The 26134-nt window shown below is 33.6% G+C and overlaps 1 protein-coding gene across 3 annotated transcripts in view; it reads left to right on the plus strand.

Moving 5' to 3' along the window:
- IQCM (IQ motif containing M) overlaps nt 1-26134 on the plus strand; it is a 495919-nt gene that overhangs the window by 413089 nt on the left and 56696 nt on the right. For all 3 annotated transcript variants that reach the window (XM_035292858.3, XM_078367842.1, XM_078367841.1), the window contains one exon: nt 770-931. In XM_035292858.3, coding sequence (XP_035148749.3) covers nt 770-931 — 162 coding nt within the window. The remainder of the gene's footprint in view (nt 1-769; nt 932-26134) is intronic.

Below are 26134 nucleotides of genomic sequence, written 5' to 3' on the forward strand. Positions count from 1 at the left end.
GTTTAATTCCAGTTTTCTCAGCTTCTAGTTATTACAGGTCATGTTCAGTTGACAAAGATTCATTTGCAAATAAGAGCTTCCTTAGGTATCTGAAGCCTACTTGCATCATTTATAGACTGTGAGATTTAGGCAAGTTATTTAACTTCTCTGGGTCTCAGTTTCTACATGTAAAAGGAAATAATAATAGGACTTACCATATAGGTATGTTATGAAAATTAAATGTGTTAATATTTTAAAGCACTAGGAATAATCCTTTGCATATAATATGTGCTACACAAATGCCCAGATAAAAATAATTCAGTCACAGCAATATGCATTTTTATATTTTCTTAAAAACTATAGCCTAGGAATATTAATTCTTTTAGTAGTTCCAACACATGGAGCTCTATATTTACTCAATATTTTGTCAGATTAATCTGATTCCATTATTTATATTAAAAGTAAGAATATATGGTTATGTTATAGAATGTATAATGTGAATGCTGTTCATTGGTTATCTTAATTATTTTCTCACAGCTTTAACAATACTGCTTCAAGCTGACAGTGGTTTAAGAAGATATTAGTAAAGCCCTTACTGTTTAGTTTTGCTTGGAATTAACTGAAAAATAAATTTCAGTTGATAAAGTAACTTTGACTAAAGCAAACATGTTTTCAGTGATCCATAGTATCCAAATTGTTAAATCATTTTTAATTTGCATCCCTTAAAAGAAGGAAGTATGATACTCTGTAAAATATTTAAAATTTTATATATTTTCTCTTTTCTTTATAGATGGCAAAGAAAAATATTCTGAACTAATCAAAAAGTCCAAAGCAATTGAAATGTTATTTACACTCTATCCTCCTGAAGGTGCGAATGTGCCTAACAGTACACGACTCAAGTCAACTTGGTTGAGACCCATAGTAAATGGGGAAGAAGGATACAGATATATAGGTAAGATATTGAACATCATTTTTTGTTGTAAAGAGGAAGTAATACCTTATAATATTAAATATATAATTATATGCATTACTTAGATGATGTGGGGTGATACATAGATCCTATAGAATTGTTCTCTTCTTAGATACTATGCCTGCAATTTAAGAAGGGACTATTTTATGCTTTTGTGCCTACACTGGAATAGGGAAACTACATTGTGCCTATCTACTCATTGGTTGATGAAAATTTGGATTGTTTTCACTTTTGCATTACTACAAGTAAAGCTGCTATGAACATTCATGTTCAGGACTGTGTTTAGACATGTGTTTGCATTTGTTTTGGCTAACCTGTTTTTTACAGTGGTTATAACATTTCATATTACCCACCTACTGCAGAGATATGAGAGTTGTATTTGTTCCACAGCTGTATTGACACTTGGTACAATCAGTCTTTCTAATTTTAGCCAATCTAATAGGTGTGTATTGGTATGTCTTCGTGATTTTAATTTGCATTTCTCTAGTAAATAATGTTATTTGGCATCTTTTTATGTATTTGTCATTTGTATATCTTTGGTGAAGTGTCTATTCACAACTTTTGATCATTTTCATATTGTTTATTATTATAAGTTTTGAGAATTCTTTGGATATTCTGAATACAAATCATTTAACCTATATATGCTTTGTGAATATTTTCTCTGAGTCTATGGTTTTTCCTGTCTTTTAATAGTTTCTTTTGAAGAGCAGACGTTTTTAATTTTGGTAAAGTACAATTTACTACTGTGTTCCTTTATTACATGCATTTGCTGCCATAGCAAAGAAATATTGGCTGGGACTGTAGTTTTCTTCTAGAAATTTTATAGTTTTAGGTTTATATTTCAGTGTATGATTGCTTTGGGGTTAATTTTTATACATGGCTCAAGTTATAGATTGAAGTTCTTTTTTAATATATTGATATAACAGACTTTCCAACAGTATTTGTTGAAAAGGCTATTTTTCTGTGAATTAACTTTGCAGTTTTGCAAAACTAAATAGTCAAAGAAGATCTATAGATAGCAAATGAGCATATGAAAAGATGATCAACATCATTAGTCATCAGGGAAATGCAAATTTAAACTACAGTGAAATACTACTATTCATGTATTAGAAAGGCTAAAATAATTGTTTTAATTTAATGATAACAAAGAAGGAGGCGGAACACCTCACACACACATTACTTGTGGAAATGCAAAATAATACAACCACTTTGAAAATATTTTGAAACTTTCTTATAAATTAAATATATTCTAATCATAAAGCCTATTATATTTCTAGCCAATTACCTATTCCTAGGCAATTACCCAAGATAAAAGAAAGCATTTATTTCTACAAAACATATAAATACATAATATTTAATCACCGTATATATACGTTATATATGTAACATATATGTTCACATATGTAGGTGTATGTGTGTGTATATTATATATATATATAGATAAAATCAGCATTATTCAAAGTTGCCAAAAGCTGAAAACAGCACTCCTGTTCTTCAACTGGTGAATGGATAAAAAACAATTTGGTTTATGCATACAAATTTGGTTCAGCAATAAAAATGGAGGAGTGAAATATTGATATACGCAACATGGGTGAATTTCAGATGCATCATATTAAGTGGAAGAAGCCAGAGTCCAAGCCTATGATATGACTCCATTTAAGTGGCACTTTGGAAAAAGCAAACCTATAGGAACAAAGGTCAGGTCTGTGATTGCCAGAGCTTAAATTTGATGGTAGTGTTTTACTACAAAGGGGCAGCATGAGGAAGTTCTTAGGGTGATGGAGCTGTTCTGTATCTTGACTGTGATAGTGATAACATGATTATAAATGAGTCAAGACCTGTAGAATTGTACACCAAAAGAAGTGAAGTTTACTATAAGTAAAATGTTTAAATATAAACACAAAATTAAAAGAGAAGAATTTATAAAAATGACCTACAAGTCCATAAGAAGATGTGGACCATCATTAGTCATAGGGAAATGTGAATTAAACCACAGTGAGATATCACTATACAGCTACAAAAATAGCTAAAGTTAAAAAGACTGGTCATATCAAGTGTCAGCAGGGATATGCAGCAAATGGAACACTAATGTCATGCTAGTACAAATAAAAAATGGTTAATACACTTCGTAAAATATTTTGGCATTTTTTTTTTTCTCTCGACATACTCTCACTTTGTAGCCCAGGCTGGAGTGCAGTGGCATAATCTCAGCTCACCACAACTTCTGCCGCCCAGGATCAAATGATTCTTGTGTCTCAGCCTCCTGAGAGGCTGTGATTACAAGTGCCCACCATCATACCTAGCTAATTTTTGTATTTTTTTTTAGTAGAGACAGGTTTTCACCATGTTGGCCAGGCTGAGCTCAAACTCCTGACCTCAAGTGATCTGTCAGCCTAGGTCTCCTAAAGTGCTGGGATTACAGGCATGAGCTACTGTGCTGGCTAATTTTTTTAGAAAGTTAAACATACACTTGCCATACAAAAAGCCATTACGTTTCTACATATTTATTCCAAAGAAGAGAAAGCGTATGTCTTATCAAAATCTTGTATATGAGTCTTCATAAAACTCTTTTCTGTAAAAGACTAAAACTAATAGAAATAATTCAAATAGCCACCTACGGATGAATGGATAAACATATTGTGATATATCCATGTAGAATACTTAACAATGTAAAAGAAAATACCTGGATACCTTTGATACATGTAATAACACAGCTGAATCTCAAAATAAGTATGTGAGTGAAAGAAGCCAGACAATAAAGGGTACATACTGTATTATTTCATTTATGTAAAATACTAGAAAATGCAAACTGCTTAGTGACAGAAACAAATATATGGCTACCTAGGAATGGGGATTGGAATTGGAAGTGAGAGGTGATGGGTTAAAACATTTGAGAGTGATGGAAATGTTTATCATCTTGATTGTGATTATTGTTTCATGGAAGTACAAAGTCAAAAGTTATTGAATAGTACACTTTAAATATATGCAATTTATTGTATGTCTCAATAAATCTACAAAAAGAAAGTTAAAAACATAAATATTAAAGAACCAAGGTAGGGAGACTTTTATTTTGGTAATATTTTTAAAAGATGTTTTCTCTCGAAGTTTTGAAACTTGCATTTTAAAACTTAAAGAGAGTTGGCTGGGCGAGGAGAGGAGGGGCTCACGCTTATAACCCCAGCACTTGGGGTTACAGTTGGGAGGCCGAGGCGGGCAGACCACCTGAGCTTTAGAGTTCTAGACCAGCCTGGCCAACATGGTGAAACCCCATCTCTGCTAAAAGTACAAAAATTAGCTGGGCGTGGTGGCAGGCGCTTGTAATCCCAGCTACTCAGGAGGCTGAGGAAGGAGAATCACTTAAACCCAGGAGGTGGAGGTTACAGTGAGCTGAGATCACACCACTGCATTCCAGCCTGGGTGACAAGAGTGAGACTGTCTCAAAAAAACAAACAAACAAAAAAGGGAGTCACAACTTCAGTGTAATATAATTGGGCTGATGTATACAAAGGCATATTTAAGTGCTCAGTTCTGTACTAGCCTAGAGAAAGAAGAGAGAAAGAAAAGGAAAGAAAATAATGAAAAAGAATATCTTAAGTTGAAAGCTTTGGGTTCAACAAGATGAATTAAAACCTGACCGCCATTTATTTTCTCTGCAATTTTCCACCTGAATTTATCAGAAGGTGACCTATATTTATTTCTGTTTGTTGTTTAGAGCCTATTTGCTCTAAATAGAGCAAATTTTGTTAATATAAAACAAATAAAAAGAAAATATGCAAGTGGCATTATGTTGTTACTTTTGAACTCTGTCTTCCAAGCTTTTTGCTATTTTTTTTTTCTTTTTCTCTGGGTTAAGTGACCCGAGCCTTGAATCTTTTTGAATTACATTGTTATTAAATTGACTGATAAGAAATTTGAAACATTTGCTTTGAAAAAGATTAGTCTATTACAGACGTGCTTCCTAAAACTGAGTAACTCCTTAACTATAAACATTTTAGGGAAGATAGCTCAGGGAATTTATTATGTGTTCCAGTATTAACACTCTATAATGTAGGCACTCCTGTTTATTGATTTCACTCTGTAAATTCAGAGATCTATCAACAGCAAGAACCAAGGAGTACATAGAGTTACGAATGCTCCATAAATGGCATAGGTTGGTAACAAATTACCTAGTATTAGGACAATACATTCTCTAAAAATCCTGGTATATCCATATTTTTATATCCCATATTTCTTAGAATAGTGGCTTGCTTGTAACTGGAATGCTGCATAAGTCGTAATTTCAACTTGTTTCATAGGTGCAAAGAGTTTCTTCTACATTATAATTTTATAATCTTAGACCAAGTAAAAAACAAGTCTTTAATTTTTTTTCAGGAATATATGGCTTGTCATACTTATTTTTGGAAAGGCTATTTTGGAAAGTTAGTCTTTTAACATATCTTCGGTTGTCTTTCCTTATGCACTGTCTGTCCTCAAGCTCCCCAACCCTCTGGCCTGCTACAAATATGCTGAACTTGTTTCCCTCCTTCATTAAGCTTTTGTGACTTTGGCAAATTTTTAACCTCAAAGCTGTAGATTATATTAGGGAGCATTTTGGCCCTGTAATTCTTGGAATTCTAATGGAGATACCTTGAAGGGCTGGATTAGCTATTATCTTTCAAGAAAATCACTTAGGAAATACAAATGAATGATCAAATTACTTTCCCAAACCAATGGTCCATTTTAACTGAAATCAGATTATTGTATTACTGTCAAGTTTCTCATTAGTTCAGATGCTGAGTAATAGCAACGACCTGTAGTTCTACTTTTTCATATCATTTCTAGCACTTCATTCTACATACCCTTGGAATAAATACATGGTTATTTAAATTATGTAATTAATACTGGAACCTGATTTCTTGGCCTAATCACTATTGTGTTTCCCATTTAAAAAGTACAAGGTATTTTTTAATGTCATTCAGTTTGTTCAACTGCCTTTAGTCAAAGACATGATACACATTTGCTAAATTAGAATCTGTCCTAGCTTTAAAGATTCCAGCAATTAGGCAATCATACTTGACAGTCAAGGCTGATTTTTGGTCATCTTTAAGAATTTTCTACTTTGCAACATAAGACGCTCTTTTCTTATTTATCCTTTGTTGCAGTTGAAACTTATTCACTAACAACAAAATAAAGGCTATGCATAGATTATTATGACTCTCTATTTTCTAAAATGGGCTATTTAATGTATTCTTCAGAATCCCTCCTGCTAATCCTTGATGCCTTTTGGCACTTCTCTCTGAACATTTTTCCAATTTTCTCATTTCTTTTAAGGGAAGAAACTCAGAATAAGACATGATAATCCAATATATGTTTGATTTATTGTCAATATAATCCTAGCTACTAACTAGTTCCACTTTTATTTTTGCACTTTTTAAAGACTTTTAAAAATACACATCCCAGCATTTACTTGGATTTCTACCCATATTTTTTAATCTAATTTTTGTCATATTTTCCTGTAACTATTTGATGTGTGTATCATTTATTTTACCTTCTTAAATTTGCTATCCTGACTTGTCCTGGTTTTCCTTTGCTTATTTAGAATATAGACATTTATTACCCTTGTCAAAACTGAGTTTAATTTTGAGCCCATTCTTTGAGGATTAATTACTGTAAAAAACTTATATTCTCATTTGAAAGGAGCTCTATATATTTTATATCATTTATATCTGCACAAATATAGGAAATGACTATTCTAATTTGGATAAGTTTAAATGCACTATGTTTAGGTCAATGTCATGCTTTGCATATCTGCTGCTTGAAGTGACACATATATAGTCACCAAAAAATCTATTTTATACCAAATAGGACTCGAAAAGTTGTTTGGGTATATGCCCATTCATCCCTTATTGTATTCACTATACACAGCCATCAGCCTCCAATGTCATGTTTTCTAATGTCCTTTTGATTATCTTTGGCAGTGGCAAATGGATGTGAATGTGTTTTCATGGTAATTGTAATTGTTGATGGCAGAAACGTTTTATGTTTACATGGTTGAGTTGGTTCAAACTTTCAACATTTGCTATACTTACATGAATCATCCAAGAGTAAGATAAAAACAATTGCTATATTGTGTCTGGCCAGCGCTTTTGACTATGTTCAAGTTACAAATAAATGTATTAGGGTGATGAATTAGATCTTCCTCATTTAATGAAATGATTGTGTTCTGTTGAGAAACATTATGTTTACCCTGCCCCCATGGCTCCTTTGTGGAGGATACCTTTTAGTTTGTAATTAGTGGTAGGCAGGTAACAGCTGCCTACTTGGTATATTCTTGAATTATGTGTATATTTAGAACACCTGTGTATTAATAAAAATCACCTGTCAAAGGGCAAATAAATACGTGGATGAATCTCTGGTAGGGCCTTCAGTCCTGGAGAGCTGTCAGCCCCACAGGTTCTCAGGCTGTTGGTCCTCAGGACAGATCCACTCTGTTGTTCTATCTGGGTGTCTGCCTCTCTATACCTTCAGCCCACCCGGGTGGGAGTCTCCCGACTGAGCTAGTTCTTGGTAGTGTTCTAAGTGAATTCCATTTTTCCTTGGACTTCAATGATAAAATCAGAGATGCATCTCTTACTTCCCAAACCCAACTTCACCAAGCATGTTGGAAACATTTGAGCAAGAAGATACTAAGATGGAACCAAGTCTATTAGATAACAAAAAAGCTGGACATTTATAACAATCTATCACTCAATACTGCTTAAATTTATGAGATGAAAATTGGAGGATTAATATTTTATAATGATTTCTGTATTTATTTAACAAGTATTAACTGAGTATCTACTATATACTTGGCAATAAAGATTGAGAAATAACTTAGGCTTAATATCTGCCATAGAAGTGCTCACATTCTAGCAGATACAAAGCACTACCAGAGTTTTGGCTGAAGTAGGTGCAGTGAGCACTGTTATTGGTTCCTGGGTCAAACAGAATGCTTCCAAATGAGGAACTTCAAAAAATCTAGGAAGAAAATCTAGAAATTAAAAAAAAAATGACACTAACAGTATCTGAAATAAGACCCACAAATCTGAATTTACTATCTATTTAAATAAGGGGGAGTTATACTAGTTAAACATGGTCTCTGAGCAAAGTAGGCTGTTGATCTTACATAGGGTTTTTGAGAAGAGTGGTAGCCAGTCTCCAAAATGACTGCAAGGATGTGGTTCCTGGTTCATGCTCTTGTTTATTTTCACCTCATAGTGTATCTGTGTTACTAATAGAATATAGTGGTGGTAATGATACTTCACTTCTGAATCCAGATCATAAAAGAGAGTCTGGCTTCTTCCTTGCTCTCCCTTGGGTAAGTTGCACTGGAGAAAGCTAGCTGCCATGTCATGAGGACACTCCAATAGCCCTTAGGAGAAGTGTATGTATTGATGAACTGAGACTTGCCTTACCAATAAGGCACTGAGTTCCATGTGAGTAATACAATGTGGAAATGAAGCCTCCAGGCCAGTCAGTCCTTCACATGACTGCAGCTCTGGTGAGAGCTTGAAGGCAACCTCATGAGAGGCCCTGAGCCTGAACCACCTAGTAAAGCTACCCAGATTCCTAACTCTCAGAAATGGGGTAAGATGAATTTTGGTTGTGTTATGCTTTTAGTTTGGGGGTAATATGTTATATAGTAGTACATAACTAATATAGAAGGAATATAGGTAAATGATTAGTAGCTTTTAGCACTGGGAGTAAAATGACACAGGATGCTGAGTGTGGTTACACAGGAAAGACTGTGTTGCTGACTGACCTTCAGAAATGTGTTACTAGAATCAGACTTTTGTTCAGCGGTCAACTTTGAAAAGCAGGAAGTCTCACTGACTGGTTGGCTTTCAGAAGTGTGTTTACTAAGATTAGCTGTCACTGGTTGATAAAACAGGTTTGAAACTGGTTCTGAGAGTTTCTTATCATCTTATCATTCAAATATAATGGATTAATTAAATAGGTTAAAAACAAGTTCTAGGTTTTACTTGTTACCATGGGTGTAGAACTCTTAGAATATTCTTAGGAGTGTTCAGAAATATTGCTCTCAAGAAACAGGGGCATAAGAAAAAATTATAGAGATTGCAGGTTAGTTGATTTAATAGAAGCAATTAAGTGTAATGCCTAGGAAAAGAGAAGAGTACATCTGGCCATAAAAGATGTATACACAGAGAGCTCTTGATGTAATATTTAATAGTTATAAAATAAATCTGTATAATATTTTGAAACAAATCAATTATGACTTGAGTTTTTTGAGCAAGGGGTAAACAGGGTTGAACAGCTTCACAGTTCCTTGTATCTACTATGATTGTTGTGAGGGTTAATTTTATGTGTCAACTTGACTCGGCTTAGGGATCTCCAGATGGCTGGCAACATTATTTCTGGGTGAGTGTGTTTCTAGATGAGTTTAGTATTTAAATCAGTAGGCTAGGTAAGAAGATTTCCCTCACTGATGCAGATGGTTATCATCCAGTCTGTTGAAGATTAAAATAGATAAAAAAAGGTGGAGAGAGGGTAAGTTTCCTCTATGTTCTTGAGCTAGGACATCCATAGTCTCCTGCCTTGGACATCAGTGCTTCTGGTTCTTGGACTTTTGACCTTGAACCAGGACTTACACCATCAACCCCCAAGATCCTAGTACTCTGGACTCAGACTGGGACTTATACCATTGGCTCCCCTAGTTCTCAGACCTTGGGGTTTGTGCCATCAGCTTCTCTGGGCCACTAGGATGCAGATGGCAGACTGTGGGACTTCTTGGTATTTGCAATGGCATGCACTATTTTTAATAGAGCATGGAATAGCATATGGAATTTAATAGCATATGGAATTTCAGAATATTTTTAAGACTCAATATTTTATTATATTAAAAAATAAATGCATCAAAATGTGTAGAATATGTAGAAAAATTAGAAAATTCAGTTATATTGAAACAGTAAATAAAGCCCACATAATCAATTTATTTATGTATATCTATATATATATATATCTATTGAATCTATTCCTCTGGAAAACCCTGATGGATACAGTTGTTATAATGAAAAAATTGTATAATCAATGTAAAGTTAATATTTATTCACTTCATACTCTTATAAGAGTGAGAGCTATACATTTTATGTGCGTTTTCTCATGTTATCTTCATAATCTATGTGATAGAAGCTGTATCAAACTCATTTTATAGAGGGATATACTATTTCCTAGAGAGGCTAAGTAACTTGCTTGAAGTCATACAGCTATTGAATGGTACAACTAGGATTTCAGTTCAGGCATTCTAACCCTAGAGCAAACATTTCCACATTAAACTACAAGAAATGTGCTTTGTTTTGATGGAGATGATATTGAATCATCAGGAAGCTATTAAATTATAATTAGTATATTGTTTTAGAATGTAGTGAGTTGTGTATAATAATTTTAAGAAAATAATGCATATGGATTTATTTATAAGGATGGTAATTACAGCATTGTAGTGAAAAGAAATGTCGAAATAATGTAAATGTCCAGCAACAGGGGAATAGCAAAATAAATTATGACATAAACAAGACAGAATTCTATGTGACCATTATGATTATGTTATTGAATGTTTACTTATAGGGAAATATGAACAATAAATTTTAATGAAAAAAGATTACAGAGCAGTTTATCATGTATAATATACTCATATAATTACATAAAATGAATTAAGAATATGCAAACTTTAATCTCTTGATTTTGCAAATCCAGTGGGCTTTATTTACTATTTCAATATAACTGAATTTTCTAATTTTTCTACATATTCTACACATTTTGATGCATTTATTTTTTAATATAATAAAATATTGAGTCTTAAAAATATTATTCTGAAATTCCATATGCTATGCCATATTCCTCAATTTAAAATTAAGCTTTGTCTATTTTTACATTGTTCTTTGTTGATAAATTCGTATTTATCTTATTTGTTTTGATTTTGCTGTTAAATTATAATAAAAAGAATATGTCTACAACAAAGTAAAATATAGCCTTTCAGTGAAAAGGAGAAATGAGGACATTTTACAATATCATATTTCAAAACTATTTAAAAATATGTAAAATGTGTTTTATATATACAAAATACATAAAATGTGAAATATATAATATTTATTTGGGAAATTTCTCATAGTTCTATAAGCTCTTGAGAAACATTTTGCTTAATTATCCTTACTCCCACTGTAATTCTCAGCTCATAGTAGGTATTTGTGCATAAACTATTTGATGTGTACATGAAGGATTACTATAGCAGCTAAGCTATGTTTTCATATTAAAGATAAATACTTTTTTTTCATTTATATATTGAAATCACTTTATTTGCTATCTCTGGGTTCCTTCAGAGATTTCTATAACATATGGCTGTAATATAGTATGGCAGTTCTTTAACATTTAAATTTTTTATTTAATAAATAAAATATAAATTTACCATTGGGAGGCAAAAATCCAAATTAAGATAGGAGCATTATTCAGTCACTCCACAAATATTTATTGAGTGTCTGTATTTAATACCCTATGATAGACATGAGGAGGATTCAAAGGTAAATAAAACATCTTCCCTCTCATGTGTTGGTATAGACTGGGTAAAGGATACATATAAATAATTAACTACAATAAATGATGAGTGATGTAAAACAAGCACACAGTGAATGTGATGTAAAGTGATAAGTGATGTAAAACAAACACACAGTGAGTGCTCCATTGCTCTGCTAAGCAATATTGAGAGAAAAGGTAAAGAAAAGGCTTTGCAAGAGAGAGGAGCATGGAAGCTGCCAACATCTTTGGAGAACAGTGAGGGTTTCTTTAACATTATTCAAAGCTCACAGAAACAGTCTGCTCAACTGAGACTGATACGGTTTTACTCTGTGTCCCCACCCAAATCTCATCTTTAATTGTAATCTCCATGTGTTGAGGGAGGAACCTGTCATCCCTACTTGTCCAGTGAGGGAGGCAATTGGCTCATAAGGGCGGATTCCCCCATGCTGTACTCATGACAGTGAGTGAGTTCTCATGAGATCTGATGGCTTTATAAGTGCCAATTTCCCCTGCTCTTTACTCCCCTGCTGCTTTGTGAAGAAGGTGCCTGCTTCCCCTTCCACCATTGTTGTAAGTTTCTTGAGGCCTCCCCAGCCATATGGAACTGTGAGTCAATTAAACCTCTTTCCTTTATAAATAACCCAGCCTCAAGGAAGTTCTTTATAGTCGTGTAAAAATGGTCCAGTACAGAGACATTCCAAGTTGGCATAACCAGCCCTTCTGAAATAATATTAAAAATCATTATTTGTTTACTAGGAGTAAACACTACTTCATTATAGAGTGATTAACTATAATGTCCTATGCATCAATATTTTTATACATGAATTTACTATAAAGTGGATGGCAATACAAGCACTTACTCTCTAACATAAACACTTTTTATTATTTTGGCATAGTTTCCTCCAAGATTTTGTAAAATGATTTATAACCATAGAATATTTAAGCCTTAAAGGGGATGTTATTTAACCCAACTTCCTTTTGATGTTTACAGACAGACAGTTAGGAGGTATTAGAAGAATATTCGAATTAAGGATCTGAGGGCGCAGAGGCTAAGTGGCTTGTTCATGATCATGTCCTTAATTTTAACTGCTTTGATGATTCAAATTCAGGATCTCATTAGGTCCATATTCCACACCCTTCATAAACACATGCATTCACACACACAAATATGTGTGGGTACACTCTCCCAAACTTCCTGGCTTTTTATGAAAAGTAATTTCTCTGGACAAAGAAAATATAACATTTGTCCATGTACTAGTCTTTATTTTTCTCTTTGCTTTCCTTAAAATAGGAAAAAGCTTAAAAATAGGCTGTTGGTTTTGCCCGTTGAATATTTTCTGAAGGAAAAACTGAAAGAAATACTGCTTGCTCCCCCTATTGCCCTTTCTTGGGAGTGGAAGTGAGTCAAAGGCTTTGGACTAAGGCATCCTAGCCTTGCAAAATTTCTTGTTGCCTGTGGACAGGTTGAGTAACAACCTTTTTGGAAAGCCCTGTTCATGCATTTTTGGCCCCTCAAATCTTGTTTTGTATGCCTATTTTAAGCTTAATTCCTTTACTTTTCCAACTACACATATTAAGTAGTAGGAAATAGCACTTCATTGTGAAACCGCTCATAAAAAAAAAACTGATAACTTATTAGATGTAAACGTTGCTTAAGCTGAAAATTATTTAATATCCCTAGGGGAGAATGACGATATTTCCCCCACCAAGTCTGCCACATAATGAAGTGAAAATGTTTTCACAATACTTTGGAATTTTTATAGTTGTCCTCTGAATTGTTTGACTGTCAGTTAAATTAGAACATTTGATAATTGTAGGGAGCTGATAAGACTTTCTTTTAAAGGTATGTCATTATGTAAATCTCAGTTCAAATATAGTTTGCCAGAACCCTGTTTTGGTTATATAATATTATAATAAATTAACCTGTTAAATAAGCATACCTGGAGGGCACAGAACATTTTAAATGTCTCATGTTAACATTAGATTAAACAAGTATGTAAATCTTATACTAAAACCATAGTTGTCTTCTTGTCTTTTCTCTTAAAAGGCTTTAAAATTTGAAGCATAGATTTTTATAGAAATATAGATACTTCAGGCTTAAAATCAACCTATGAATATAATTTATTTAGCTTTTACCATTTGTGGGAAAATAGTGAGTGATGAATACAAAAAAGTGTAGAGGCCACCACGTTTCATTTGGTATGCAAACACCTGGATGCTAGAGCTATTTAATAAACATTGACAGCTGCATGTATAAAACTCTTATAATTTTATAAAAAGTAATTTATCTTTGTGGCATGTTGCAAATAATAGATGTTCTATAACAATTTTAGCCATGTTTTATTTATGGATGGGAAAGGATAAGTGATCATGATTATCACATACCTGTTTTAATACATTCACATCACGGTTATATTCTCTTCATTTTTTTTGATGATATGACTCCTTTATGATTCAGTGTAAGTTTGAAAATAAATGATTGATTCTATGTCAACTTATTGGAAGGAAAGTTTCAAATCATCTTTCATGTATATATTCATTCATTTAATTAGTACTCTAAAGTACATACTGTGGTATTATGTACCAGGAATCTGTAGCAATGTAGAGACAAAAAGAATCATAGAGAAACTGGACATTGAATAGATTTCTATCTATCCAGTACACAGATGGCCTCCCAGAGTGTCTGAATTTAAAAATATGCAAAGCATAAAATGTTCTGGCACTGCTGAACATTCATGCAGGTCAGAATTATGCATATTAACCTCCATTGGAAAGTCTGTCTAATGGGCACCTACTATAGATTTTAATAGTAAAATTTAAAGGCAGAAGAGAAAAGTGGAAGAGATAGATGGGAGAAGAATTTTATAGCAGATGCGGGTGCCTTACTGAGCATTGTCATAGGTATAGGCAAAATTTAAGAGAATGATTTTTATCTTCAAAACATAATTACTATATGATATTCAACCTATATATGTTATTAGTACTCACTGTATAATAATAATCTGGTATCTGTGGTTTTGGTTTCTTCTTTTAAGTTTGAGGTTAATTGTGGTTTTTTAATAATTAATTTTAATTTTTTTTAAGTTCCGGGGTACATGTGCAGGATGTTCAGGTTTGTTACATAGGAAAATGTGTGCCATGGTGGTTTGCTGCCCCTATGAACCCATCATCTAGGTATTAAACCCAGCATTATCTATTTTCCCTAATGCTCTCCCTTGCCCCACCCTACCCCCCAACAGGCTCCAGTGTTGTTGTTTTGGTCCCTGTGTCCATGTGTTCTCATTGATCAGCTCCTACTTATAAGTGAGAACATGTAGTATTTGGTTTTGTATTCCTGCATTAGTTTGCTGAGGATAATCCATGTTTCTGCAAAGGACATGATCTTGCTTTTTTGTATGGCTGCATAGTATTCCATGGTGTATACATACCACACTTTCTTTATCCAGTCTGTTATTGATGGGCATTTGGTTTGATTCCATGTCTCTGCTATTGTGAATAGTGCTGCAATGAACATACATGTGCATATGTCTTTATAATAGAATAATTTATATTCCTTTGAGTATATACCCAGTAATGAGATTGCTGAGTCAAATGGTATTTCTCATTCTAGATCTTTGAGGAATTGCCACATCATCTTCCACAATGGCTGAACTAATTTATATTCCCACCAACAGTGTAAAAGCCTTCCTATTTCTCCTTAACCTCACCAGCATCTGTTGATTCTTTACTTTTTAATAATTGCCGTTCTTACTGGCATGAGATGGTATCTCATTGTGGTTTTGATTTGCATTTCTCTAAAGGTCAGTGATGTTGAGCTTTTTTTCATGTTTGTTGGCCACATCAATGTCTTCTTTTGAAAAGTGTCTGTTCATGTGCTTTGCCCACTTTTTAATGGGGTTCTTTGTTTGTTTTCTTGTAAACTTACTTAAGTTGCTTGTAGATTCTGGATATTATCCCTTTGTCAGATGGGTAGATTGCAGAAGGTTTCTCCCATTCTGTAGGTTGCCTGTTCACTCTGATGGTAGTTTCTTTTGCTGCACAGAAGCTCTTTCATTTACTTAGATGCTATTTGTCAATTTTGTCTTTTGTTGCAATTGCTTTTGGCAATTTCATCATGAAGCCTTTGCCCATGCCTTTGTCCTGAATGGTATTGCCTAGGTTTTCTTCAAGGATTTTGATTGTTTGGGATTTTACATTTAAATCTTTAATCCATATTAGTTAATTTTTATATAAGGTGTAAGGAAGGGGTTCAGTTTCAATTGTTTGCATATGGCTAGCCAGATCTCCCAGAACCATTTATTAAATAGGGAATCCTTTCCCCATTGCTTATTTTTGTCAAGTTTGTCAAAATAAGTTGTAGATGTTTGGTGTTATTTATGAGTTTTCTATTATGTTCCACTGGTTTATGTGTCTGTTTTTATATAAGTACCATGCTGTTTTGGTTATTGTGGTTTTGTGATATAGTTTTAAGTCTGGTAGCATGATGCCTCCAGCTTTGTTCTTTTTGTTAAGGATTGTCTTGGCTTTATGTTATCTTTTTGTTCCATATGAATTCTAAAATAGTTTCTTTTGAATCTGTAAAGAATGTCAGTGGTAGTTTAATGGGAGAGGAATTGAACCTCTAATTGCTTTGGGCGGTTGGCCATTTTCATGTTATTGATTATTCCTTTTCATGAGCATGGAATGTTTTTCCATTTGTTTGTGTCCTCTCTGATTTCCTTGAGCATTGGTTTGTAGTTCTGTTTGAAGAGCTCCTTCAATCTCCTTGTTTGCTGTATCCTAGGTATTTTATTCTCTTTGTAGCAATTTGAATTGGAGTTCCTTCATGGTTGGTTTCTCTGCTTGCCTGTTGTTGGTGTTTAGGAATGCTTGCAACTTTTACACATTCATTTTGTATCCTGAGACCTTGCTGAAGTTGCTTGTCAGCTTAAGAAGCTTTTGGGCTAAGATGATTTTGGGGTTTTTTAGATACAGGATCATGCCATCTGCAAACAAACACAATTTGATGTCCTCTCTTCCTATTTGAGTACCCTTTATTTCTTTCTCTTTCCTGATTTCCCTGGCCGGAACTTCCAATACTATATTGAATAGGAGTGGTGAGAGGACATGCTTGTCTTGTTGCAGTTTTCAAGGGGAATGCTTTCAGCTTTTGCCTATTCAGTTTGATGTTGACTGTGGGTTTGTCATTAATGACTCTTATTATTTTGAGGTATGTCCCATCAATACCTAGTTTATTGAGAGTTTTTAACATGAAGGAATGTTGATTTTTATCAAAGGCCTTTTCTGCATCTATTTATATAATCACGTGGTTTTCGTATTTAGATCTGTTTATGTGATGAATTACATTTATTGATTTGTGTATGTTGAACCAGCCTTGTATCCCAGAGATGAAACCAACCTGATTATGGTGGATAAGCTTTTTGATGTGCTACTGAATTTAGTTTGCCAGTATTTTATTGGGAATTTTTGCATCAATATTCATCAGTGATATTGGCCTAAAGTTTTCTTTTGTTATTGATTCTCTGCCAGGTTTTGGCGTCAGGATGATGCTGGCCTCATAGAATCAGTTAGGGAGGAGTTCCTTCTTTTCAATTGTTTGGAATAGCTTCAGAAGAAAGAGTATTAGCTCCTCTTTGTATTTCTTGTAGAATTCAGTTGTAAATACATCTGGTTCCAGGTGTTTTTTTGCTTGGTAGGCTATTTATTACTGCCTCAATATCAGAACTCATTGGTCTAGTAAAGGATTCAACTTCTTCCTGGTTCAGTCCTGGGAGGGTGCATGTGTCCAGGAACTTACCCATTTTTTCTAGATATTCTAGTTTATTTGTATAGAGGTGTTAATAGTATTTTCTGATGGTTGTTTGTATTTCTGTGGAATCAGTGGTTATAGCCCCCTTATCAGTTTTTTATTGTGTCTATTTGATTCTTCTCTCTGTTCTTCTTTATTAGTCTAGCTAGTGATCTATTTATTTTATTAATATTTTCAAAAAACATCTCCTGGATTCATTGATTTTTAAAGAGCCTTTTGTGTCTCTATTTCCTTCAGTTCCCTTCTGATCTTGATTATTTCGTGTCTTCTGCTAGCTTTGGGGTTTGTTTGCTCTTGGTTCTCAGTTGTGATGTTAGGGTGTCAATTTGAGATCTTTCTAGTTTCTTGATGTGGGCATTTATTGCTGTAAATTTCCCTCTTAACACTGTTTTAGCTGCACCCCAGAGATTCTAGTACATTCTCTTTGTTGTCATTGATTTCAAAGAACTTCTTGATATCTGCCTTAGTTTCATTATTTTCCCAGAAGTCATTCAGGAGCAAGTGGTTCAATTTCCACATAGTTGTGTGATTTTTGAGTGACTTTCTTAATCTTGAGTTCTTATTTGATTGCACTGTGGTCTAAGAGACGATTTTTTATGATTTCAGTTCTTTTGCATTTGCCGAGTAGTGTTTTACTTCCAATTATGTGTTCAATTTTAGAGTAAGTGCCATGTGGCAATGAGAAGATGTATATTCTATTGTTTTTGAGTGAAGACAACTCCCTATCTCAATTGTAGTTCTTTAAAGTCAACGCAAATGTTTATTGAACATAAAACTGTGCTCTAGACACTACATTATTAAGAAACAAACGAAAATAATCATAATTACAACTCACATCTGTTAAATTCTCACTATATGCAAAGCACTGTGATAAAGGATTTATCTGAATTTTTAAAAATAGCATTATTTAATCCTCAGTGAAACTCAATTGGCCAGGTACCTAAGAACACTGAATCATAGAGAGACAACATACCTAAAATGCATAACTAAAAAGTAGTAGGATTATTACATAAAACAAGAGCATTCTGACTTCTAAGCCTATCATTTAAAAATTTTAACCAAATGTATGGTTTTCCATAATTATATGGTTTTAATGAGCAAAATATGTGGTTTTATATCTGTATTAACCAGGTAACCTGTAAAAGAGTAGATACAAATAAAAGATTGAATTTCTCAAAGCAAGACCAACACTTACACACAATTATTGGGATGATATCCTTGTAGAGAGTAAAGAGATATCATATTTTTCTGAGTGATCATAAGTTATGGTAATCAGTGACATTTGGCAGGGGAGGGCAGAAATTAGTTCTTGTGAGCCAACATCAATAACCAACGTTGTAATTTTTGTACATTTGTTTGAGATAGTGTCTTGTTCTGATGCCCAGGCTGGAATGCAGTGGTGCAATCTCAGATCACTGCAACCTCCACCTCCCAGATTTAATCAATTCTCCTGCCTCAGCCTTCCAAGTAGCTTGGATTACAGGAACGTGCCACCACACCCAGCTAATTTTTGTATTTTAGTAGAGACAGGGTTTCACCATGTTGGCCAGGCTGGTCTTGAATTCCTGATCGCAGACTCCCAAAGTGCTGGGTTTATAGGTGTGAGACACCATGCCAGGCCCAATGTCCCAATTTTATCAATTGTTTTTCTTAAGAAGAATGCAACATTTGCTCATTATTAACACTACTTAGAATTAGAAAGGATAAAGAAGAAAATCTAATTTACTCAAAAAATATTTGTGCCTTAGATCACGTATAAAATATGCTGCCAGCAGATAGGTATCTTTAATATTTTGTTGCATTTTCTTATATTTTGCTTTCTTTTGTACATAATTGTAATCATAGGTAATATAAAATTTTATATAATTTGAAGATTTTAAAAACATTTTGTGATTATAAAAATACATTATGGAAAATTTAGAAAATGCAAACTTTGTAAAAGTAAATAAAAAAATATTTGGAATATCATTACCTTAAAACAACCTTGGTTCATTTTTATGTATATTTTATTAATTGCATAATGAATTATTAGACAATTCACTAACTGTCTATGTTAATAAAAAGTTACACACATGGATGCAAACTGATAATGAAGAAAACTATGAACAGATGTTGTTTAGTTGTGGAAAGTTGTAGTAATTTTTTATGATTGAACAGTTGAGAGTTTTGGGTAATTCAACATAACTCTAATAGATGCAAAAGAGCATCAGTCAGTTCTATATAAAGAAAGTGGCCAATTTGTTTCTCTATGCTCCTCTGCTTTTGTAGAAAAAAAATTTAGTAATATTATCCATTGAGTACCCAACTGTATAAATAGTTTAGCCATTTAATGTTTAGGAGGGTAAGAGAACCAATTATTGCATTTGCTAGGCTCAAGTGTATATAGGTGATAATTATCATTCATCCCATAAACCACAATTGCTATTGACAAAATCCTACAATCCTCAAGTGGCTATTTTTACAGACTTCATACTGCCTTACAAAAAAGCAAAAAAATAAATAAAAAAGGTAAAAAGGGAAATAGAGAATGCTTTTATTGCATTTGGCATCTGAGGATATCTCCACTAGCTTGAACCTCAAGGGCAAATCATTAGAGAGGAGACAGTAAAGTGTGGGAGTCTTTCTCCTGCATAAGAGAGAGGCATGACTCAGTTGTACAACTTTAAATATTAAATTGTGGATCTTGAATCTAGCTGGTTTTATGTACCAATCTGTGATGTATGCATCAAAAACACCCATTGTGATGTATAACGAAGTATGTTCCTAATTTAGTCACATTAGAAGATTATTAAATTAAACTCCACTGGACTTAAGCCAACAGAATAAGGTGACACCCAGAAATATGTTCAGGTAGGATTAGTTCCAGTGGAACCAAAGTATGCCAGAACAACCAGGCTTCACAGCACCGTGTCCTCCTGGCACGTAAACTGCATCACACTTCCGATCTGACATGAGATCAAAGTCCGTGTGCAAAAAGATAAACATGCAGATAGATCTCCAGGGAGCCTCTCCTTCAAGCTTTAGGGAGAATTCTAAAGGATTCTTAAGGACAAGGCCAGATCAGCCTGTAGCAAATGTTCTGACAGCATGTGATCCAATGGGGTCCTTGAATCCAAACTAAGAAGGAAAAAACTATTTTATGCAACTTTGCATTCTTGAATTGAGTTTTGATTAATCTCTTTGCTAAAGTATGTCTAAAATAATTTGAAAATTATATAAGTCTTCACATCCCTGTGAAAGTCTTTCTGTTGCCTTTGTAAAACTAGAAAGCATATGAGATTCTTGGGTCTAAATCTTTTCCCTCAAAAGCCTAAAAGCAATTCCTCAGTTATTTTAGACAGTTTTTTTAATTACAGAAATTTTTAACAGACACAAAAACAGAATAGCAGTGAACCTCATTACCCAGCTTCATTGTCAGCTCTCAGCATTTTCCAGTGCTGAAAATATATTTTGCTCTCTACTTCTTCCATTCTTATTCAAGTCACATTATTTATCGCTAGTTTGGACCACTTAAAGTCTAATAATCTTCCTCTTGCCTACCTAGTCTGTATTCCACACAAAGGCAGAAGGGTTTATAACTATGTGAATTGGATTGTGCTACTTCCCTGCCTGAAATCCTCTCTAATCAATACCTAAAATTATATTATTTCTCTGTTTATGAACAAACTTTTCTCTCAAGAACTGTGGCCACCTGGGTTTATAGAAGTGTCCTCCACTGCCAGCCATATGGTTTCTCAGCCCTGGCCACACACTAGAATCACCTAGACAACCTTGACTAATAATGTCTAGGGTGGGGCCCAGGAATCACTTGCTCTTTTTCAGGCTACACAGGAGATTCTAATGCATACCAAAAATTGAGAAACACTGCCTTATAAATGAGATGAAAATGCATGGAGCATAAAAAGAACTCACCTAATAATCTTTTATTTAAACAAATGAATGAGGACTTCTAATTTATAGAGACCATGTACCAGTTTCTAAAGTAATTATATTGAATACAAAAAAATAAATATTTTCTCAGGAACATATTATTTATTTAAATCTTCAGGATCACTATGTTCTGCAATATTATTTTTAAGGCTATTTGGGGAAGGGAGGGAGAGAGAGAGAGAGAGAGAGAGAGAGAGAGAGAGAGAGAGAGAGAGAGAGAGAGAGAGAGAGAGAGATTGAGAGATTTTGAGATTCCTGTGTCCGCATCCTGAAATGAAGAAAAGCTGTCTGGGCTAATGTTAACCAGTTTTTTTATGAGTCATGCTCACTCAGTCATCTGATTAGGATTCTAAATTAACTCTACTAATGCTTTTTACCCAGTTCAGCTTTTCTAGACTGAGGTGGGGTTTTGTACCAATCTCATTGTCCAGGTCTCTGTCTGAATAGATGAGTTTGTGAAAAGCTATCCTTGCAGAGTTTATTCCTACTTTACCTATAATACACATTCCAGAATGGAATGCATTATTATTAGTCCCATTCCTGACTCCTTTTTTCCTGGTTTGGTTGAAATTTATGGTTAGATGTAGGGTGAACATTGCTGTTAGGTGGAAAAATTTAGAAAACTACTCTGCCTGTTCTAAAAAAAAAAAAGCGGGAGGCACAAAACAGAATAACAATCATTTGGTGTTCTAGCAAGGGTGTTCCTACTACTGTCTTTGTGAATATTTTCATTTATTCTGTGATTTACAGAAAGAATTATAAAACACACTTACCACTGTGATCATTTAAATAATACTGAGGCAAGTAATAGATACTTTCTTTTTCATTGTGCATAGTAGAAAACTGAAGTTTAAAGAATGATGTCTTGCACAAGATTCCCCAGTCAGTGGATGGCAGATTCTCTTTCATATAGTGGTATCATCAATTACAAAGAATGATGAGCAAGAAATGGTGACTGAGCTTTCTTCACAAGCCAATGATTGCAATGTAATTTTTCTAGGTAACCTCAAAACTTCAAATGTTCAAGGCTATCCTTCTCTACATGAATTTTTAAATATGATGAAAATGTGACACGATGGCATTTTAATCAAAGTATCCATTTCTTTTTTCAGCATAATTGACATTTTTAGAAGTCATACAAAGCGAGTTTATTTTTAACCAGATACAAATACTATGGAACATAAATGAAAAATAGGAATTATAAAAGAAAACATATATATAGTTGGATCTATGTTATAATATATATGTTTATTATATTTGATGCAAAGTATTTTTCTTCCCGAATCTACAAACCAGAGTTTTTTTCCTTGCATCAGTATAGCTGATATTTGCATTTTTTTCTATGTGACTTACTGTCCTATAAAAATCAATTAACACTTTTCATATATTTTATTAAATTTTCTATTTGAGACTTCTGATTATTCTATCAGTGTGAGAATATAATTCTTAAATAGGTCTATTGTTGCTAGGAGGTGAAATCTTATTTTTTAATTTTTAAAACATTTTGGATTGTTTTACTTATAAAGATTAATGACATAAATCTTAGGTATGTAATTGAAAAGTATCTATAAAATATAGATAATTCTCATGGGGCTCTTAAAAAGGAAGAGTAAAAGATAAAATGAAAGTATTAAATTTTTATCATAAGGAGTATAATGGACAAACTCTGAGTGTATCAGTGATTATTTATCTCACTAATATATGGCTCTGTGCAGTCTCTGAGGTTCAAATCTCTGCTTTCCAAAACTGCTTTTCTCTCATAGTGAGACTCAAATGAATGTACCATGAATCAGAGACTGAAATTCAGACCCTAGCATTATTATATAATAGAAAAACTGCCATTGTGAAAGGAAATCTTTTACTCCTGAGGTAATTGGAGGCATCAGTTTTGAGCAAAATCGTTTTTTGTAAAGAGGGTACAGTAGAATTGACTGTGTACTTCAGTGATATTTAGACTGTATTGGAGCTCCATGTCCTTAAGCAGTTGGATGAAGAGAGGAGAATGCTCCAAATTTGCTCACTAGTTGTTCCTCAATCCTCCCTTGGGAAAGCATTCATTATAAGAGAGGAGTTGATAAATAGGGTAGGGGTTTTAAATATAAGAGAAATCAAACCAATTCTTTTGTGCGGCATTTGTCATTTTCAAAAATGTGTATTTTTAAAAAACCACTGAATCTCAAGCAAGACTTTGCATTGATACTAGAACTAGAAATGTTTTTATAACATGCCTAGAGGGAAACTCTTTGTTATGGCTTCACTGAACGCTCATTAATTTTGTAACAGGAGAAGAGAGTTGATAGCAATTTTGCACCTGTCTCCAGATGCATGAAATGTTTAGTTATTTTAAGGTAAGAAATTCTCACATGTCAACATTTCAGTGAATTTAACAAAAATACTTAGTTTTTGTAAGGAGAATTTAATGTTTACTAGTCAGAAGTATCAAAATTCTCCACTAGTTAATGAAATTTATTTTAAAAAACATAAGCATGTGAATAAGCTATTTTTTTATTTTTAAATATTTCAAAAACAGAAACATAGAGACATGTAACAAGCTTTTACCTATTAACAGCCCAAATCAAACTCTGTAAATTTTGTTTGGAACTGCTCTTTATTGTTTTACTTTTCTCTATTTTGCTGATTTTTTCCTTATTAAGGTCTTAATATAGAGCATGCAGAAGAGTGCCCTGGGAACTGTGTGTGTAGTTCTGAGCAGCCATGGCCCATGCTGGCATTTGCACTCCCCTGCCTACCCTGTCTCGGCGACAGCCTCTGTTCCCCACTGCAGGTTTAACTGAAGTTCCCACTATCTCCTGGGCAATTGCTCTGGACTCCACTGGATCTATCCCACCAAATTCCTTTTTCAATCTAGTTTCCTCACTTCCTCCTGACTTAGTCTCTTTAACAGGCAAAGCTGATTTCAGCATTTGCTTGTTTTCATATCTCCTATATTGTCAATGCCTAAAAGAGCAGTTTCTAAAGCAGGATACATAGACATAGAGTGAACTATTAGGTATGAGAAGACAATCTTAGCATCTCTATTTGAAATTGTTTCCTATCTTGTATTTTTGAAATTTGTGCTTTTAATATGTGTTTTTAATGTGCATATATGTTCATCGATACATAGATAAATATAAGTATACTGGGGGATTCATGCTAATAGAGGTGAACAACAAGAGATTTTAGAGACCACTGGCTTTGAGAACAAAACTTACACTTCTCACAGTCTGACCCTGGCACCTTTCACTCCACCCCATCACCCACCACTCTCCTACCTCCTTGCCACTCTGAACTTTTTAACTTTTTCTGGACATGCTTTAGTACCTGTTCCCTCTTACAGAAAAGCCCTGCTCTCCCTCTGGACTGGAATCTTCTTGACATATATTAACTAAATCTAAAAGCATGACATGATATAAAGCATTAAGATTTCTGTAGTCACTACGATCTCCAAATGCATGCACTCGTTTGTTCAGACATTTTGAAATCACTTAGCACAGCACATTATAATTTAGATCTATACATACCTGTCTCTCAAGTTCTATACTTAACTATGGAATGTGGAAGCCATAGCTTATTAATCTGTATATCTGCAGCACCTCACATATTGCTGCTACATCACAAGCACTCAGTAAATAGTTTTGAATGAGTGAGTAGAAATGTGAGATTGTACTACAGAGGTACTACTATTGCTTATAACTAACCCGATGGCAAACAAATATATGGCTTAAAATTTGGTCAGTGCTCAATGACGCAAAGATGTCAGAATACAAATGTGAGAATTAGTACCCTTTGAGAGCAGTCTAGGCAATCTATAGTTGGTTTTTTAATGGTCAAAAAATAAAAAGATATTATAATTTAAGTACTATAGAGAAGAAAACTTAACTAGCCTTATTTTCAAGTTTTGAGGAATTTCTTAGGCCCAGGGTGGCCTGAGCTTCTGCTATTTTTTTTTTTTCCATAGAGCTCAAAGATATAACTCTTAGACTAGCATATCTACTGTGGGGCTACCTCCCTTGTATTCTTTTTCTGTTCTCCAAGTGGTGAGGTGAACAGGTGTGGGAGGACTGGAGAATTTTACACACACACACACACACACACACACACACAGACACACACGTTACATGTTTTAAGAAATATATGTAAATATCTATGAAGATGTATAAAATATATATGATGGTATCTATTTAAAAAGACTATATAGCTTAATTATATAATAATTAAAAAACCCACATGACTTAGCTGAGATCCTCAGTTCTGAAGTAGAAAAAAAACAACGATCAGGACTCAATCTCAGCTCCATTACTGTAATTGTCTCTCTCAGGACATGGCATTTACTTACCTTAGCACCAGTTTAAAAAAATTGATAAAACAGTATTGTATTGATTGAATAACGTAAGATATTTAAGTAACAACATAATACCTATTTAAAAATATCTAATAATTATCAGCCATTTTTATTATCCTTCCTAGTAAATGTGACTACTTTTTTTAATCTAATAAAATTGATTTTAAGGTGAACTAGAAATATTAACCTAGTGAAAAACATCTTGGAAATTCCTTTTTCTTCTCTTTCTCTGGGTGAACTATCTGATCAATAAATTTTATTTTTCTATATATTCAAAAAGTTATTTATTTATTTCAGCCTCTGCTAACATTGCCAAGTAAATTTTCATCCCCAAATACAAATTAGTTCATACATAATTTGTCACCCAAAAGAAGACTTGACACATAGTGAGCACTCAAAAAATGTTAGCTAAAGTCAGCTTTTACTGACAGATTTTTCACCTTCTTTCATAACCAAAATATGTGTAAAAATACAAACATATTTTGAACTGTTCAACAATTCTGTTTTCTCCAACAGAACTGTAATGAACAAAATCTGTATTTTGCTTTAAAATACACTA

The sequence above is a fragment of the Callithrix jacchus genome, chromosome 3, assembly GCF_049354715.1.
Source record: "Callithrix jacchus isolate 240 chromosome 3, calJac240_pri, whole genome shotgun sequence".
Lineage (NCBI taxonomy): Eukaryota > Metazoa > Chordata > Mammalia > Primates > Cebidae > Callithrix > Callithrix jacchus.